This window comes from Gastrolobium bilobum, unplaced genomic scaffold (assembly GCF_033153095.1).
Source record: "Gastrolobium bilobum isolate Gb01-03AN ecotype WA unplaced genomic scaffold, APGP_CSIRO_Gbil_v1 utg23698, whole genome shotgun sequence".
Lineage (NCBI taxonomy): Eukaryota > Viridiplantae > Streptophyta > Magnoliopsida > Fabales > Fabaceae > Gastrolobium > Gastrolobium bilobum.
Window position 1 is genome coordinate 86,674 of NW_026897033.1, and position 15,522 is coordinate 102,195.

Below are 15,522 nucleotides of genomic sequence, written 5' to 3' on the forward strand. Positions count from 1 at the left end.
TTGGAATATTAGTAAAATCGTTTTGATGAAAAAAAATCGTAAAAGCATAAAATCGTAATGATAAATCAAGATTTTAACAACAATGATTGTATGGAAGATGTTCTCTTTTAGATGAATGTAGTGTTTTTTTTTTTTAATTTTCGATTAGAAACTTTTCCCTTCACTCTCTCTCCCCATATTTTGTTTCCTTATCTTTCTTAAAAGGATATAAGTGTGTGTCCTTTGAAAGGAATTACACTCCCCCCGCCTTTTTTTTTTTCTTAAACTGAACTCATTTGAATTTACTATTTACTCAAGTTTTATGAACCATTTCTAAAATTTTTATGTTTAATAATTTTTTTAATTTTTATATATTTAATGAAAAATGTTTATATATATATATGTGTGTTTTTGATAAGTTGATAACACGCTAATTATAAATACTTATTTATTTAAAAGTGAGAAATTAACATGCTAATTCAAACTAATCATAATTTATGATAAAATCCACAATTATGAAATCCAAAAGAATATGGTTTTGGTGATAAGGAAGTTGGAGCTCTAATGAGACGAGGTTTCCCTTTGTGGGAATAGACAGTTACGATGATATCCAAAACAAAAATTAATATCGTGTTAGGAATTAGGATACATGCTAAAAATAAAAACCTAATCACAAAAAAATAAATAAAATAAAAACATAAACAATATAGTTAAATAGATGGGTTATTTTAATAGCAAAGAATAGGAAGAAATTAAAATAATAGATTATAACCAATAAGGTGAAGTTAAAAGAGAAGGGGGGTGAAGAAGGGTGGAAAAAATGATGGGGCGGTGGTGGTGGAAAGTTGGGGTGTTGGTGGGGTTAGTGGCATTGTGGAGAGGTTATGGTTATGGTTATGGAATCGGTTGGGAGAAGGAGACAGCATTGAAGTTTCTGAGAGAATGGTCTGAAAAATTAGGGTTTTGGGCGATCCCTTTATACGTTTCATTACATACTCTCTCCATCGCTCTCTGTTTGCCATCTGCTATTTTCTTCGAAGCCGCCGCTTCTCTTCTCTTTGGTTTCTTCCCTTCCGTTCTCTGCGTCTTCTCTGCCAAAATCCTCGCTGCTTCTCTTTCCTTCTTCATCGGCAGGTTCGTTTTCCCCTTCTTCATTTTCACTCTTTTTTTTCTTCTTCTTCAAGTTTTTTAATTCAAATTAAAATTATAGCTCATTTCAGGGTTTTTTTTTTTTAATCAGTTTACTGCTTCAAATTCAATGTCATATATTCACTACTTTTTAGGATCATTGTCTATTTGGCTTTTTGTTCCTTTTTCTAGGGCATCTCGCTTGTAGAATTATTTTAAGGTATTGGAGGGTGCTGTTCTGTTCTGCTGACTTTGTGTTTGTTTTGTTTACAGAAGATATATTCCCCTCTTTGGTTGTTCTGATTATTTTTCACTTTGCATTTCAATAAAACTTTTCCCTTTTCTGAAATAAGTAATGCTTTTCTTTTGCATCCATTGATATTGATTCCATAAATACATACTTTTAAATTTAAAAAGTTGTTTGTTCAGTATCCAACCTTGATTTTTGTAATGAGTTGAATATTGATTTTTGAAAATTGCATTTAATTTTCCTTAAAATATTGTACTGTTGGAAGCTAGTTGGAGGGCATTGTACCAAAACAATTCTGTACATGAGTTTAAGTTTTCCTAAACTTGTGTCCTTAGGCACCCTTTGGTGGAACCTAATCTATATCCATGCGAATGGGAAGAAGTATAGATTGTCTGATTCATGTTGTCCTTAGAACGTGTTGAGTACAAACCATTTATAGCTTCATTATAGAAGTTCAAGAAAGCCTTTGCCATTTTTAGATATTGCTTCTTGGACTTTACCACTGACAGCTAGCTGAGAGTAGCTGCCTGTGAATTGAACGCTATTAAATGGTGATTTATAGGTTAAGTGAATGACGCAGTTTTGTTAAAGACTATTCTAGTTTTACCTGTCTTGTAAGAAGTATCTCCTTGTGTTAATAATGTGTTGTCTATTACATGTGCTAAATTCAATTCCTAGTCTGTTTATCTCTCCGTGTTTGGGCTGAATTGAATATATGTCATTTTGGGGTCTTTCAGGTTGGTATTCAGAAGTTCAAGCTCTGCGATGGGATGGGCCCAAAGAAACAAATATTTTCATCTCCTTAAGAGAGGAGTTGAGCAAGATGGTTGGAGATTTGTTCTTCTCGCCCGCTTCTCACCTATGCCCTCTTATGTTATTAACTATGCTTTAGCTGCTACTGAAGTTGGGTTCTTTGTGGATTTTCTTCTACCTACTGCTGTTGGATGTGTCCCCATGATCTTGCAAAATACATCTATCGGAAGCCTTGCTGGTGCTGCTGTTGCTACAGCCTCTGGCTCTAAGAAATCTCAAATTTGGTCGTTCTTTTTTCCTATAGTTGGTATTCTATCTAGTATACTTATTTCTTTGAGAATTAAAAAGTATTCAACCCAAGTTTCAGTATCTGAAATCTCTCCCGGCAGAGATAACACTGATTAGTAACAAACTTTATCTGGTAGTGAAGAGATGGAGTACCTTCCAAAAGTTAAGCGTCATTTTTTGTCGAGTTAACATTATATATATGCCTCTGGTTCCTATTAATGTTATGACTTCATTTAGTTTGGCAGTTGCACTTCAGTTCAGTTATTTAGGCGTTGATTTGGATTTTTCTGTTTTATTATATTTGATGCTTTTCTTTAGGTAGAGTAGTGGAACTTTGCTCAATAAATCTTCACAAAAATGCACACAAACTTAGTGGGGTGTTAGGTAAGTCCAGGTGGTCCTGTGTGAACCTTTTTTTATAACTAAAAACTCAGATCTATGAGCCAGCGGTACACACTTATGCAGGTTTATGAATGTATTATCCTTGCGCAGTTTAGCATTATATGGAGTTGAAACTCTGTCAAAATAATGCTGCATATACAATTCTTCCATTTACAACTGTGTATGTATACTAATAGAAGTTGCTTTATTTGAGTAATGGCAAAGTGTGTATGCAAGATCGTTTAGTTCCATTTTAATTATTATGTTGTTTGTAATTATTAGGAGAGTATGACTTTTTAATCAGTTATCAACTTGAATTTGGACAAAATACGGTCTATACTGTAATTATTTAAATAAAAATGTCAATGCTCTTTAAATTCAAAAGGTATTATATGTTTTGACATTTATTTAAGAATATGAACATTACAAAATTAAACAGTCACCCGTACAACATTTAATTGGGCAAATTGTACACTACCACCAGGCAACAAAATATTCTTGGATATTATTGGCGGCGATAATGATATATTTACAACTGTTTTATAGGTAGCTGTGTTTTTATTTTATTTTATTTTAATAAACATTAAATAGTAGAAGTTTTATTAAAATGTATAAATATTTATAAAGAGAGAGATAAAAGTAAAATTTTGTATGATAAGATCGTGTGAAAGTTTAATATAAAAATGTTTATTCTCTTTGTGGTGCTTAAGCTTAAGTGTATTAGTATTAGTAGTTATTTTAGGCGGAAAAATGCTATCGATTATTGAGGAAAACAGCACATGTAGCTGTATTTGAGTTCTACAAGATGTGTAATGAGTTTTACATGATGAATTAATCCCACCGTTCACAAACTACATGTTCCGAACAGAAGTGGCAGTTGTCGAATGCAAGAACAAAGAAGCAGTTGTGCCACACAAAACACACATTTTGAGAGAGAGAGAGAAAGAACGCATTTTAATTTTTTTATTTTGTTCTACATTTATATGTCGACATCAAGTTAACAAGAAGCCACATTGTTGTGGGCTTGTGGCCACTATCTTAGAAATTCAATCCCTTACTTCCAGCTCACTAGGCCCAATGAATCCAATCAAGCTCCTAAGCAAGGGAACTGTCTTCGGCCCTCAAGTGAAGGTTGATAGGCGAAGCCCAGAAGGCTTTGCTTTGTCTCTTCAGCCCACTGAATGAGGCCCAATAATAGTTTAGTTCAGTTTAGTTTAACAGTCCTGATTCTGATTCCTGAACTTAAACAATTAGCATAGCAGGAAGAGCTTCATCTTCTTACATTGCTGAATGCTGAATGCTGAGTGGTGAATGGTGAGTTGAGTCAACTGAAGAATCAGAGTGGTCTTTAATCAAAAATGCTGTCGCCGGAGCTCCAGCCCCGCTCATTCCGCCCCCACATATCATTGTCCTCCTCCACCAGTGCTCCTTCTTTCTCTCCCTCTTCCTCTTCCTCTCACTCTAGACCTAACCCTAACAACACTACCGATTCCCAGTACCATGGCATCAGCAACAGCAACAGCAACACCAACGAGTTCCCCTCCTCCAGATCCCTCAAAAACCCCTCCGCTTTCGCCTATAATTACCGGATCGCCATCGCCCTCATCCCCTCCGCCGCCTTCCTCCTCGACCTCGGCGGTACCACCGTCGTCGCCACCCTCGTCGTCGGCCTCATGATCTCTTACATCCTCGACTCCCTTAACTTGAAGCCAGCTGCGTTCTTCGGCGTCTGGTTCTCACTCATCTTCGCTCAATTGGCCTTCTTCTTCACCGCCTCCTCCTCCCTCTTCGCCGCCTTCAACTCCTCCGTCTCCCTCGCCGTCCTCGCCGCCTTCTTCTGCGCCCACACCAACTTCCTCGTCGGCGTATGGTCCTCCCTCCAGTTCAAATGGCTCCTCATGGAGAACCCTTCCGTCGTCGTCGCCCTCGAGCGCCTCCTCTTCGCATGCCTCCCGATCACCGCCTCCTCACTCTTCGCCTGGGCTGCCATCGCCGCCGTTGGAATCAACAACGCCGCGTACTATCTGATGGCCTTCAATTGCTTCTTCTATTGGGTCTATTCAATCCCTCGTGTGTCCTCCTTCAAGGCCAAGCAAGAAGCTAGGTACCATGGAGGAGAGGCTCCCCAAGATAGCTTCATCTTGGGTCCACTTGAGAGTTGTCTACACACACTTAATTTGCTCTTCGTTCCTCTCTTGTTTCATATTGCGTCACATTACTCGGTTGTTTTCTCTTCCGCTGCTTCCTTCTGTGACTTGCTTCTACTCTTCTTCATCCCCTTCCTGTTTCAGCTTTACGCATCCACGAGGGGCGCGCTCTGGTGGGTCACTAAAAACCCTAGCCAGCTTCACAGCATTCGAGTCGTCAATGGTGCGGTTGCCTTGGTTTTCGTGGTGATTGCCTTGGAAATCAGGGTTGTTTTTCATTCCTTTGGGAGGTATGTTCAGGTGCCGCCGCCGCTGAATTATGTTCTTGTTACTATAACTATGCTTGGAGGGGCTGCTGCTGCTGGTTCTTACGCCATGGGTATGGTTTCCGACGCCCTCAGCTCCGTCGCTTTCACTACTTCGGCTATAGTAGTCAGTGCCGCCGGAGCAGTTGTCGTGGGGTTTCCCATACTGGTAAGCTGTTTCCACACACATTTTATTGTTGTTTATGATCGCTGATGATTCACTGTAATTGTTGCTTGAATATGGATTCTTTAATCATTATTTTGGATTTTGATTAACTCTTCCTGAACCGGAAATGTGTTCACCCTGATTTCTGTTCCTAATTTTTCTGAGATGAGCTATAGTAGTGCTGTTTGAATAGTAATGCGTTATTTTTGATTTGATAGATGATTGTATCTGTGAATTATGGTAGTTTTTTTCTTTTTTGGATAGAAGGAGAATTCCTTAAGAAAGGAAATATGACAAAATGATTCATGACTATTCTAAAAGCGGCTATGAGAGTAGATGACGGAAAAAGCGTGTTAAAGAAAAGAGCAATGTAGTTACTTTGCATGTCCTTCACCCTTATAAAGGCCATGAGCAGAAACCCATAAAGAAAAGAAGCTAGGAAGACAAGCCTGTCCCATTAATTTTTTTGACAAAGATAATTGTTACTAAAAATTCTGGAATTATTCTCCTTTCAATTGCAGCTAATACCATGCCAAGTGCACAATGCCAATGCGCTTGTTTACCTTTCCTTTCTACTCCGAAAAAGTTTATTTTTTTGGGGGGGCGGGGTTTAAGTTATTATGTGGCAAGTCCAACTTCCTTCTCCAAGTATATATTGCAGACTTTCTAAGCTACCTCATACAAAGAGAGGCGGCTATTTGTTTTAAGAACTCTTGTATCACATAATGCAAACATTCTGGGATTTGGATCCACATTTTATTTACGAACAAGAGAGGGTCATGTTATGATATTAACCACCATACTTATGTGGGGTCCATCAACAACAGAGTAGCCTTATCAGGTCTGCATTTTTGAAGCAAATCATTCTTAATCCTCTTAAGCACCTTTTACAAACAAAATCCTTAACATTAGACAGAACTTTGGCCTTCCAGATCTATTTAAGGCTGAACTTTGTGAAGCATGGTAATCAAAGCTGAGATGCAGATTGTAGGATCGTATGACACTACATGTTCCTCTGGCCTCTGCAATCCTGTTCCTCTTACCGATGCGCATGTTTTGGTGGGATAGCTCGTGTATCATCTGTTAGCATGGAAAAGTAAAATCACCTTGAACATGCATTTCCATCAAGTTGCAAGCTTCTGCTGAGTTCTTGAGTTGGGCAGATGCCAAAATAAACCCCATTTAGCCCAAAAGTTTACCCAGCCCCCCACAGTTAGACGATGGCATTTTACATTCACCCACCAAAATTAACCTGCTTTGAACCTTCGCCATTTGAACCCTAATGTTCTGGTGGTTCAACCTCGTGTGTGCTGTGACTAGGCTACACGACCTCAGCTGTGCAATCTCGACTGTCCTTGTCTGACTTGAACTGAGCAGTTTCTGGTGGAGGGTTTATGACTTTCCCTGTTTCTGGTTTGTGCTGGATCCTCTTGGCTCTTATTCTCTGCTATGTACTGGTTTGAGCTGTGTGAAATCTGGTTGGGTGTTGTTTTTGTCATTTTCTTGTTTTGGGTGTTGATTCTGCTTGTTTGGTGTTGGGAAACTCTCATAGTGTTCCTGCTGGTTCTAGTGCTCCTAGTGGTTCTAGTGCACATGTTAGTGCTAGTGCTCCTACTGGTTCTGGCAGTGCAAAAGTGTTAAGGAAGAGTATATTATATTTGAATGCCAGTTACGATTGTGATTTTATTGTTATTATAATATTATGTCTGATTTGTGTTATTTTATTTTATGTGTGTGCATACGCACGTGCATATGTATTCTTGAATATAATTTTAGGTAATAGGTAGGATCTTTTGTCTCGTGTTACAATCTCATGTTTTACATTACTACCTCCATTGTCCAATCCAATGTAGGATTTACGATCTTGACAACCTTGTTGAGGAGAATGATTAAAAACCAGAAACTGAAAACAAGATTTACTGGTAAAAGTTCCCAGAGGGTTTAAAGTCCAAGGACAAGCATCCTGGTTATTACTTATGAGAAAGGGAGAAAGTACTGAGACCAGTAGGGAAACTAAATCTGAAGCTTCTCGGTCATTAGTTAAGGTTTCAGGAAAAAAAAGGAAATTCTAAGAAACAAACCTATTAACGGAAAATAATTTTCCTGAGTAGAATAGTGATAAAGTAAAGGCGGGAAAATAGACCCCAATAATTGGATTCTAAGATTATACATCCTCCCAAAAGTGGAACAGGGAGCCATTCCCCACATAAAGAAAAACCAAGGGAAAAGAAGAGGGTTATTATCTTTTGCTCCAATCTTGGTATCCCACCCATTCTGATGGAGAAAATAGTTTGAGCCTTTGAGGTTGCAAAGGAAAGTGCTGCAACCTTTTAGTTTACAACTAACAAGATGATCCTACCACTAATCCCTGCTTCTGAATTATGTATTTTTATATGTTTTATAAATTTTTGAAACTTTTTAATTGTATCTGCTATCTGCAGCACAAGGGTCACTCTAGGATCCGCTATACTGTTTTAGCATTTTTGAGGATGGCTGCTCCTTGCTGTGATCCTCAATTAACCACCATGTTCATCATATTAAAAGTGGAAACTGGAAAATACTGTTTGGTGTGCTAAACTTAATTTGCTTCATGATACAACTGCTTGGTTTTTTTCTTATAATGATCAATTCTTCGTGTGAAGGCTTCTTTGGGTGATGCTGATAGTATCGCTTATTTTGGTGGTTAAATATTTATTTCATTTATCCTTATAGGTTCTCTTACTCTATTATTGAGTTATTATTTACCTTTAATTTGCAGTTCCTTCCTTTGCCTTCAGTTGCTGGCTTTTATTTGGCTCGATTTTTTGAAAAGAGGAGTATAGCATCATACTTTGCCTTTGTTGTTCTTGGGAGCTTGATGGTTACATGGTTTGTGCTGCACAACTTCTGGGATTTAAATATTTGGTTGGCAGGCATGTCCCTTAAATCTTTTTGTAAACTCATAGTAGCAAATGCTGTCCTGGCTATGGCTATTCCTGGTTTAGCTCTTCTACCTTCAAAGTTAAATATTTTATCTGAGATTGGTCTGATAAGCCATGCATTGCTCTTATGCTATATTGAGAACCGGTTTTTCAGTTACTCCAGCATTTACTATTATGGATTTGAGGATGAAGTAATGTATCCTAGCTACATGGTTGTGATGACAACTTTATTGGGTTTGGCTTTGGTGAGAAGGCTATCTGTGGATCATCGGATTGGAGGAAAAGCAGTTTGGATTTTGACTTGCCTCTATTCTTCGAAGCTTGCCATGTTGTTTATTGCATCAAAGTCTGTTGTATGGGTTTCAGCTGTTCTCTTATTGGCTGTTTCTCCTCCATTGCTTCTTTACAGGTAATTATTATGACAATCTCTGGATTTTGTCTGTTCGGTGGATCTTAACCTATATTATGCCTCTAGATTTTGTTGTCAGCCTTATTATGCTTCACTGTTGTTGGATTTTGTAGGGATAGATCGAAAACATTGTCTAGGATGAAACAATGGCAAGGTTATGCGCATGCCTGTGTAGTTGCCTTATCTGTATGGTTTTGCCGTGAAACAATTTTTGAAGCCCTCCAGTGGTGGAACGGAAGGTCTCCTTCAGATGGTTTAATTTTGGGCTTCTGTATTCTGTTGACGGGAATGGCTTGTATTCCAATTGTTGCTATTCATTTCTCTCATGTTTTGGTATGTATAACTATCCAATCCAGTGTTTTTCATTGTTTAGTTTGGGAGTGGGGACTATTTGATATCCTTTGCAAACTTTTGGGTAGTCACATGATTCCTAACCAATCAGAAATTATTTATGGTTGACAGAGCATTCCATCATGTCTTCCTCATTCATGCAAAGATATTAAAGATTGATCATAAGCTTTTTGTTGTCCCTGCAGTCTGCCAAAAGATGTCTAGTGCTGGTAGTGGCAACTGGTCTACTTTTTATTTTGATGCAGCCACCTCTTCCCATGTCGTTGACTTACCAGTCGGACCTAATCAAGACGGCCCGTCACTCTGCTGATGATATCTCAATTTATGGCTATATAGCTGGGAAGCCTACCTGGCCTTCTTGGCTGCTTATTATTGCAACTTTGCTGACTCTGGCGTCTATCACATCTATCATACCCATTAAATACATTGTTGAATTAAGGACATTTTACTCCGTTGCTATGGGGGTGGCCCTTGGTATCTACATTTCTGCTGAATACTTTCTCTGGGCAGGCGTTCTGCATGTTCTCATTGTTGTCACCATGGTTTGCGCCTCTGTTTTTGTTGTCTTCACTCATCTGCCCTCTGCTTCAAGCACAAAGCTTTTACCCTGGGTATTTGCTCTGCTCGTGGCTCTCTTTCCAGTTACTTATCTTTTGGAGGGCCAACTTAGAATTAAAAATATTCTTGAAGATAGTGAGATAGGAAATTTGGGTGAGGAAGAGAAGAAGCTTACAACATTGTTAGCTATTGAGGGTGCCAGGACATCTCTTCTTGGTTTGTATGCGGCAATCTTTATGCTTATAGCCTTGGAGATAAAATATAAACTTGCTTCAATTTTGCGGGAAAAGGTTATTGATTCGGGTGGAATTAGACATAATCATTCTGGTCAAACTGTATCCGCTAGTTCCCTGCCAAGAGTGAGATTCATGCAGCGAAGTCGGGCTTCTACTGTTCCCTCCTTTACAATAAAGAGGATGGCTGCTGATGGAGCCTGGATGCCTGCGGTTGGCAACGTTGCTACAATAATGTGCTTTGCTATATGCTTAGTCCTGAATATTAACCTTACTGGTGGTTCAAACCGTGCTATATTTTTCCTGGCTCCTATCCTGCTGCTGCTTAATCAGGATTCGGATTTTGTTGCTGGTTTTGGGGACAAACACAGATATTTTCCTGTGACTGTTGTCATCTCAGCCTACTTCGTTTTAACTGCCCTCTACAGCATATGGGAAGATGTTTGGCATGGTAATACTGGATGGGGTCTTCAAATCGGTGGGCCAGACTGGATTTTTGTTGTGAAGAATTTGGCCCTTCTCATTCTAACGTTTCCAAGTCATATACTTTTCAACAGGTATGTATGGGGCTATACGAAGCAGAGTGACTCACCCCCATGGATAACCTTGCCTCTTAATCTGCTTCCTATTGCATGTACAGATGTTCTCAAGATTAGGATCTTGGGTATATTAGGAGTTATATATTCCGTGGCCCAGTATCTAATTACTAGGCAACAATATATATCTGGTCTAAAGTACATCTAAACCAGCACATAATCTGTACGATATGTTTTGTCAATTTAGGTATTCATGTTTGTGCTTGTCTTGCCTAAATTTGTATGAGGAAAATTGTGAAATGCATTTTTGTTATTGCTAATTGTCATTTAACCCATACTGGAAAAAATATGAATCAGTCTTCCTCGATGAATTAATGGTTTGGTTATTTATTACCGATCGTAGTTTGGTGCATCTTGTGACGTGTTTGCATGACATCAAGAGAATCGATATCCAATAACACTAGCAAATTACAGCGGACCGTTATCTTAATATTGTATTTGATATATTCATAAATAAACGACGTTATACTAAAACATTATTGGAAATCCTTTTGAAATTATATATTAAATTTCGACGAGTTCCTTTTTTGGCGGATATTGTTTTGCCAAATCTTGTTCAATAATTATTTTCTTTATGGACTTGCCTGGATTGACGCTAAAAATGAGGCATTCTATTACAGTGATACACAAACAACGATTTCTATTAGCCAGATTTTTGCACATTTAATAAAGAATGAATGTGTCTTATGTATGATCTTTTAAAAAATTCGGAAGGTAAATTATATACAGCTTTGAATTTCTTTTAACTCCGTTACTTTTAGCCAGAAGATATGCCTTTGTCATTGAAGTTAAGCAAGACATAAGGAATTAAGGATGGTCAGTTCGTCACAATAGGTGTCTAATCCAAGGTAAAGGAGTCTTTCAACCCAATAACACATCTTTTAAGAGGTAAATTCGAATCCTCTCGTTATCAACCCAATAACACATCTTATAAGAGGTAAATTCGAACCCAATGTAAATTATGAAAGAACAAAAAAAATAAAACAAAATTAGTCGACCCAACAAAAATTATAATATGTTTTTGTCTCTTTCTTTCTTATAATATGTTTATAACATGACATGCTCTTATTAGTAACTAATTCGGGAGGATGCAAATTTCTTTATAAACAAGGTGGTCAACAAAAAATTAAACCGGAGAAGATTAAATGGGGAGCCTTGTGGCATTTTAGAAATCTTTTCATTCTTCACTAGCTTTTTGTCACTGTTTTAGAGGGAGGCTATATTTTTACATGGAATGGATGATCATTTCTATCAATCCAAGGTTTTCATAGAAGCTGTACATATCCATCTACTCATTCCAACTTATTCCTATGCAGTAAGCAAGCCACCAAGGGAGAATAGTAGGATGCGGAAGAAAAGTGAAATTTCGCGTTAGAGGAAACAAATTCCATCATTGGATAAGTAGGTAATTTTCATATTCTAAACCTATGTTGCAAATTATACATTCACCATTTAAGTCATTCAAGTCTATGAATTAAATTGCTTTTAACAGCCAAGCTTTCAAGGAAAAATCGTCACATCAAAAGCTTAAACGTTGGAGTTACCTGCAATTCCCATATTGATGATCTCCATACAATTTTGTGGCTAGGAGAAGTTTGTACCATTTCCGCAGCGTATAGCAGTTTTTTTGCAACTTTACATCTCGATTGAACCCTTTTGCATGTTAGTACCTAACAAGTTTATAATTTTCTAGAACAATGTTAGGTGTAAAAGTATAGTTCACATTACTATTCAGTCGGAGTTTAGTTATAGGACAAATAAGTTCATTCACTTACTGAAATCACGATTAATATCACATGCTGAAAGCGTGAAAGATGAATTCTTCGAAAACCAAGGATCTCCTTCAAATTTCAACTCCTGGATCTAATTTCAATCGTAGTCCTTGTTTTTGTTGTTGTTGGAGTTAACTCAATCCTAATTATCTCTTTGAAGCAAGTTGGCTCATCCCGGTATGTCAACAGATTCGACTCTTTGAGTCGGCTATGAGACTGATTTGGAGTGCATGGCGGATCAGGGATGAAGATATTCAAATCCCTTCCAAAGGTGACATGTAGGGATCGAACCAATGCCCTTTCCTTTCTACTTACTCAGCTCCTTGCTACCAATTGAGCTATCACTATTTGGTAATCGTACTTCTTTTTTGTTGTAATACTTTCCTTTGAAGAGTTTTGCTAATATATATATATATATATATATATATATATATGACTTATCGTTTTTCAAGTTGCTTGAGATAATTTTATCTCCGGCTACTAAATTATAACCGTACAAAGATGGATCAATGGTGATAAAGGAGGAGAGAGAAAATGATAATCATAACCATTCATAGGTGAATCAATTAATATAATGAAATAAATAAACAAAACAACGTAGTTTTGGACTGACCGGAGATAAATATATCTCAAGTAATGAAAAAGTGTTTCTGCCTTTGGGCAAAATTTTTTTATCTGCTGCAGACAGATTTTTTTTTCCAGGATCTTTCCACGGATCCTGGTGAATATGTGTCTGTCACAGATAAATTTTTTTGGGATATAAACAGCTTTTGGTAAAATCGGTTTACTTTTTGTTTGCAGTATAAGTTACTTTTTTAATCTAATCTTGACTGTTGATCTCATTTTTATCTAATGATTATAATTTTTTAGCCATGTGAACCATTAGATAAAAGTAGATCAATAATCAAGTTTGAGTTTAAAAAGGAAAATATATACCTTGTTGATTTTGTGCGTGAACTTCGTTCACATGAACAAATATTCTTTGTAAATGATGTGGGTCTAGCCCATTATAGTGGCTTTAATGCAAAACAAAAAGAGAAAGGAATATGTGGCAAACTTCCTTAGGCCGGGGGATGGCTTCAAAACTGCAAAGAAAAAAAGAAAAAAGAAAAAGTGATAGTGTGTGAAACGCAATGTTTGTTCCAACTTCATGCGAATCTTTATAAATAGAGACGTTTCGTTCATTCAAAAACACAAAAAGAGGAGGGGTTCTTAGGTAAGTCATTTAAAGGTCATTCATGTCATTTACATAAACTATCATTGTCTCATGAAGTGAAATGATCATTTTTTAATGACGTGAAAATTTTGAAGAAGTTTTAGCTTTGTCTGAAATGTAAGGTTGCAGGTGGGATGTGAATATGAAAATCCTAGTTAAAGATGAGGTTGAAAGATGCTAATATTGAACTTTTTCCAAACTTTGGAACCTTCCCAAGGGCTAGCTGAGGACATAAATTTTTAGATGTTAAATTGTAAACGAGCACCGTATACATATCATCTATAGAAGTAGGATGTGCATGAAAACTATATGAGAATCAATTTTTTTTTTTTTTTTAAATTTATGTTTTTGAGATATAAACAGCTTTTGGTAAAATTAATTTTTTTTTTTGTTTCCGGGATGAATCAGTTTAATTTTTGTGTTGGAAAAAAAAAAGAAACAATTTTATTTTGCTTCTCCGTTTCATGATACAAAAAGAGAATCACTTTCCTGTTTTTCATTTGCCACTTTCAACCCTTTCTCTCTCTCAAGAAAAAAAAAATGACGCCTCATGCTCCTTCCTCTTTTGACGCTTCTGGCTTCTGTAAATTTTTTTCCTCTAAAATATATATATTCATGAATTTTGAGAATCTAAATTATTACTGGAAAATTATTATGTTGAGTCATGAACTTGATAGCAATATTCACTTTCCCCAAATTGACTTAAGTTGTTGTCGCTCTCCTACTTAAGCATAGCTAGTAATTTTTGTCTTATACTTTAATGTTAAGTGCTGAATTTTTATGGCAAATTTGTTGGATTAACAAATGCAAATGATTTATGGAAACACATATTGTGAAGTATTTCATGTTGTTGGAAACACATGTAAACACATGTTGCTAAGTGCTTCATGTTATTAATATATTATTTTGAATTATTATATGTTAATTACCTTCCCAAAGGGGATTGTTATATATAATAATTTAAAAAATTGTATGAAGAAATTATTGATAGGAATACATGATTTAAAATTATTTATCTACCCAAAAGGAATAAATTATTTTTAAATTGCACATGGTATTATGGAGAAATATATATAATTTTTTTGGTAAGCAGAAATATATATAATTTAAAAGTTTGTCTGCCCAACGAGGATGAATTTTTATAATTGTATGTGATTCTCCTTGTTGTTCAAATCTTCATGCGGTGAAAAATATTTGCATATTATATACCCTGCCCAAAAGGAGTTTATGATATATAAATTATTTTGTTATTGTCAAATTTAATCTTGTTGCATTGTGTATGTCAATAAATTGTTTTGCCACTAACAACAACCATGTCATTGATGAGTTATTGACTATGTCAAATTATAAGAAATGAAGATATATAATTTATAGAATATTTTTATTTATTTAGTTGTATGCTTCCGTTTGAACTGTTTAAATGCAAAACATTTTTTTTAGAATGCTATTGTATTTGAATTCCTGATCAATAAGGGTGTTACACCTTGTGGATTGTGTTATGATTTTAGGCAAGAGGTGTAGGAGTTTATATATATGAATTATTACGGGTGACTACCACCAAAGTGGGATTGCGTGTATTAATTCATGGAAATTTCTTTGTGATTTGGTAATGCTTCTATTTGTTTCATAAAATTTTCTGCCCAAAAGGAGGTTATTGTGTGTTTTGATTGAAAGCTTGTTGGAGATGAAGTTATTGGAGGTACATTAGTTTATGTGATTTTTTTGCCCAAATGGGACAAATCTCTCAAGCCAATTTTTTTTATAGATGAAATTTTTGGAGGCTCAATTTGGTCTAGAGATCTATCTATCAAAAAGGGATAGATTTTCAAACCCAATATTATGCTCATTGATTGATTCATTTGAGGTTCTAACCTTGTTTGTGCATTCTACCTAAAGGGGAGTGCACTAATTTGTTTGCCTTATTATGATAACTTGTTGTGCTCATTGAATAACTCATCTGATGTCCTGACCATGATTGAGACTTTGGTATGTGTATTTTGCCCAAAGAGAAATGTACTATTATGTTGACCCCGTTGTAATAATTTGCTTTAATTAAAGTTATATGTTGC

The 15,522-nt window shown here is 36.4% G+C and overlaps 2 protein-coding genes across 3 annotated transcripts; both read left to right on the top strand.

Moving 5' to 3' along the window:
• Positions 1–794: 794 nt before the first annotated feature.
• LOC133303575 (uncharacterized) lies at positions 795–2,894 on the top strand. Its single transcript, XM_061503497.1, has 2 exons — positions 795–1,113; positions 2,095–2,894. Exons 1-2 carry the CDS (start codon positions 800–802, stop codon positions 2,513–2,515), a joined length of 735 nt encoding a protein of 244 aa, XP_061359481.1. The 5' UTR covers positions 795–799; the 3' UTR covers positions 2,516–2,894.
• Positions 2,895–4,046: 1,152 nt separating this feature from the next.
• LOC133303571 (uncharacterized) lies at positions 4,047–10,741 on the top strand. 2 transcript variants are annotated; one of them, XM_061503491.1, is made up of 4 exons: positions 4,047–5,400; positions 8,156–8,727; positions 8,841–9,060; positions 9,264–10,741. In XM_061503491.1, exons 1-4 carry the CDS (start codon positions 4,138–4,140, stop codon positions 10,611–10,613), a joined length of 3,405 nt encoding a protein of 1,134 aa, XP_061359475.1. In that variant the 5' UTR covers positions 4,047–4,137; the 3' UTR covers positions 10,614–10,741. The 2 variants fall into 2 exon arrangements, with proteins under 2 accessions (XP_061359475.1, XP_061359476.1); XM_061503492.1 differs by having other exon boundaries at positions 8,156–8,726; positions 8,831–9,060.
• The last annotated feature ends 4,781 nt before the right edge of the window (positions 10,742–15,522 follow it).

Bases quoted from the DNA above. Each gene is read 5' to 3' on its own strand.
- LOC133303571 (XM_061503492.1), top strand. From the start codon at position 4,138: ATGCTGTCGCCGGAGCTCCAGCCCCGCTCATTCCGCCCCCACATATCA. The intron at 8,727-8,830 runs GGTAATTATTAT...TCACTGTTGTTG, and splicing joins TCCTCCATTGCTTCTTTACA to GATTTTGTAGGGATAGATCG. The intron at 9,061-9,263 runs GTATGTATAACT...TTGTCCCTGCAG, and splicing joins TTCATTTCTCTCATGTTTTG to TCTGCCAAAAGATGTCTAGT.
- LOC133303575 (XM_061503497.1), top strand. From the start codon at position 800: ATGATGGGGCGGTGGTGGTGGAAAGTTGGGGTGTTGGTGGGGTTAGTG. The intron at 1,114-2,094 runs GTTCGTTTTCCC...GGGGTCTTTCAG, and splicing joins CTTTCCTTCTTCATCGGCAG to GTTGGTATTCAGAAGTTCAA.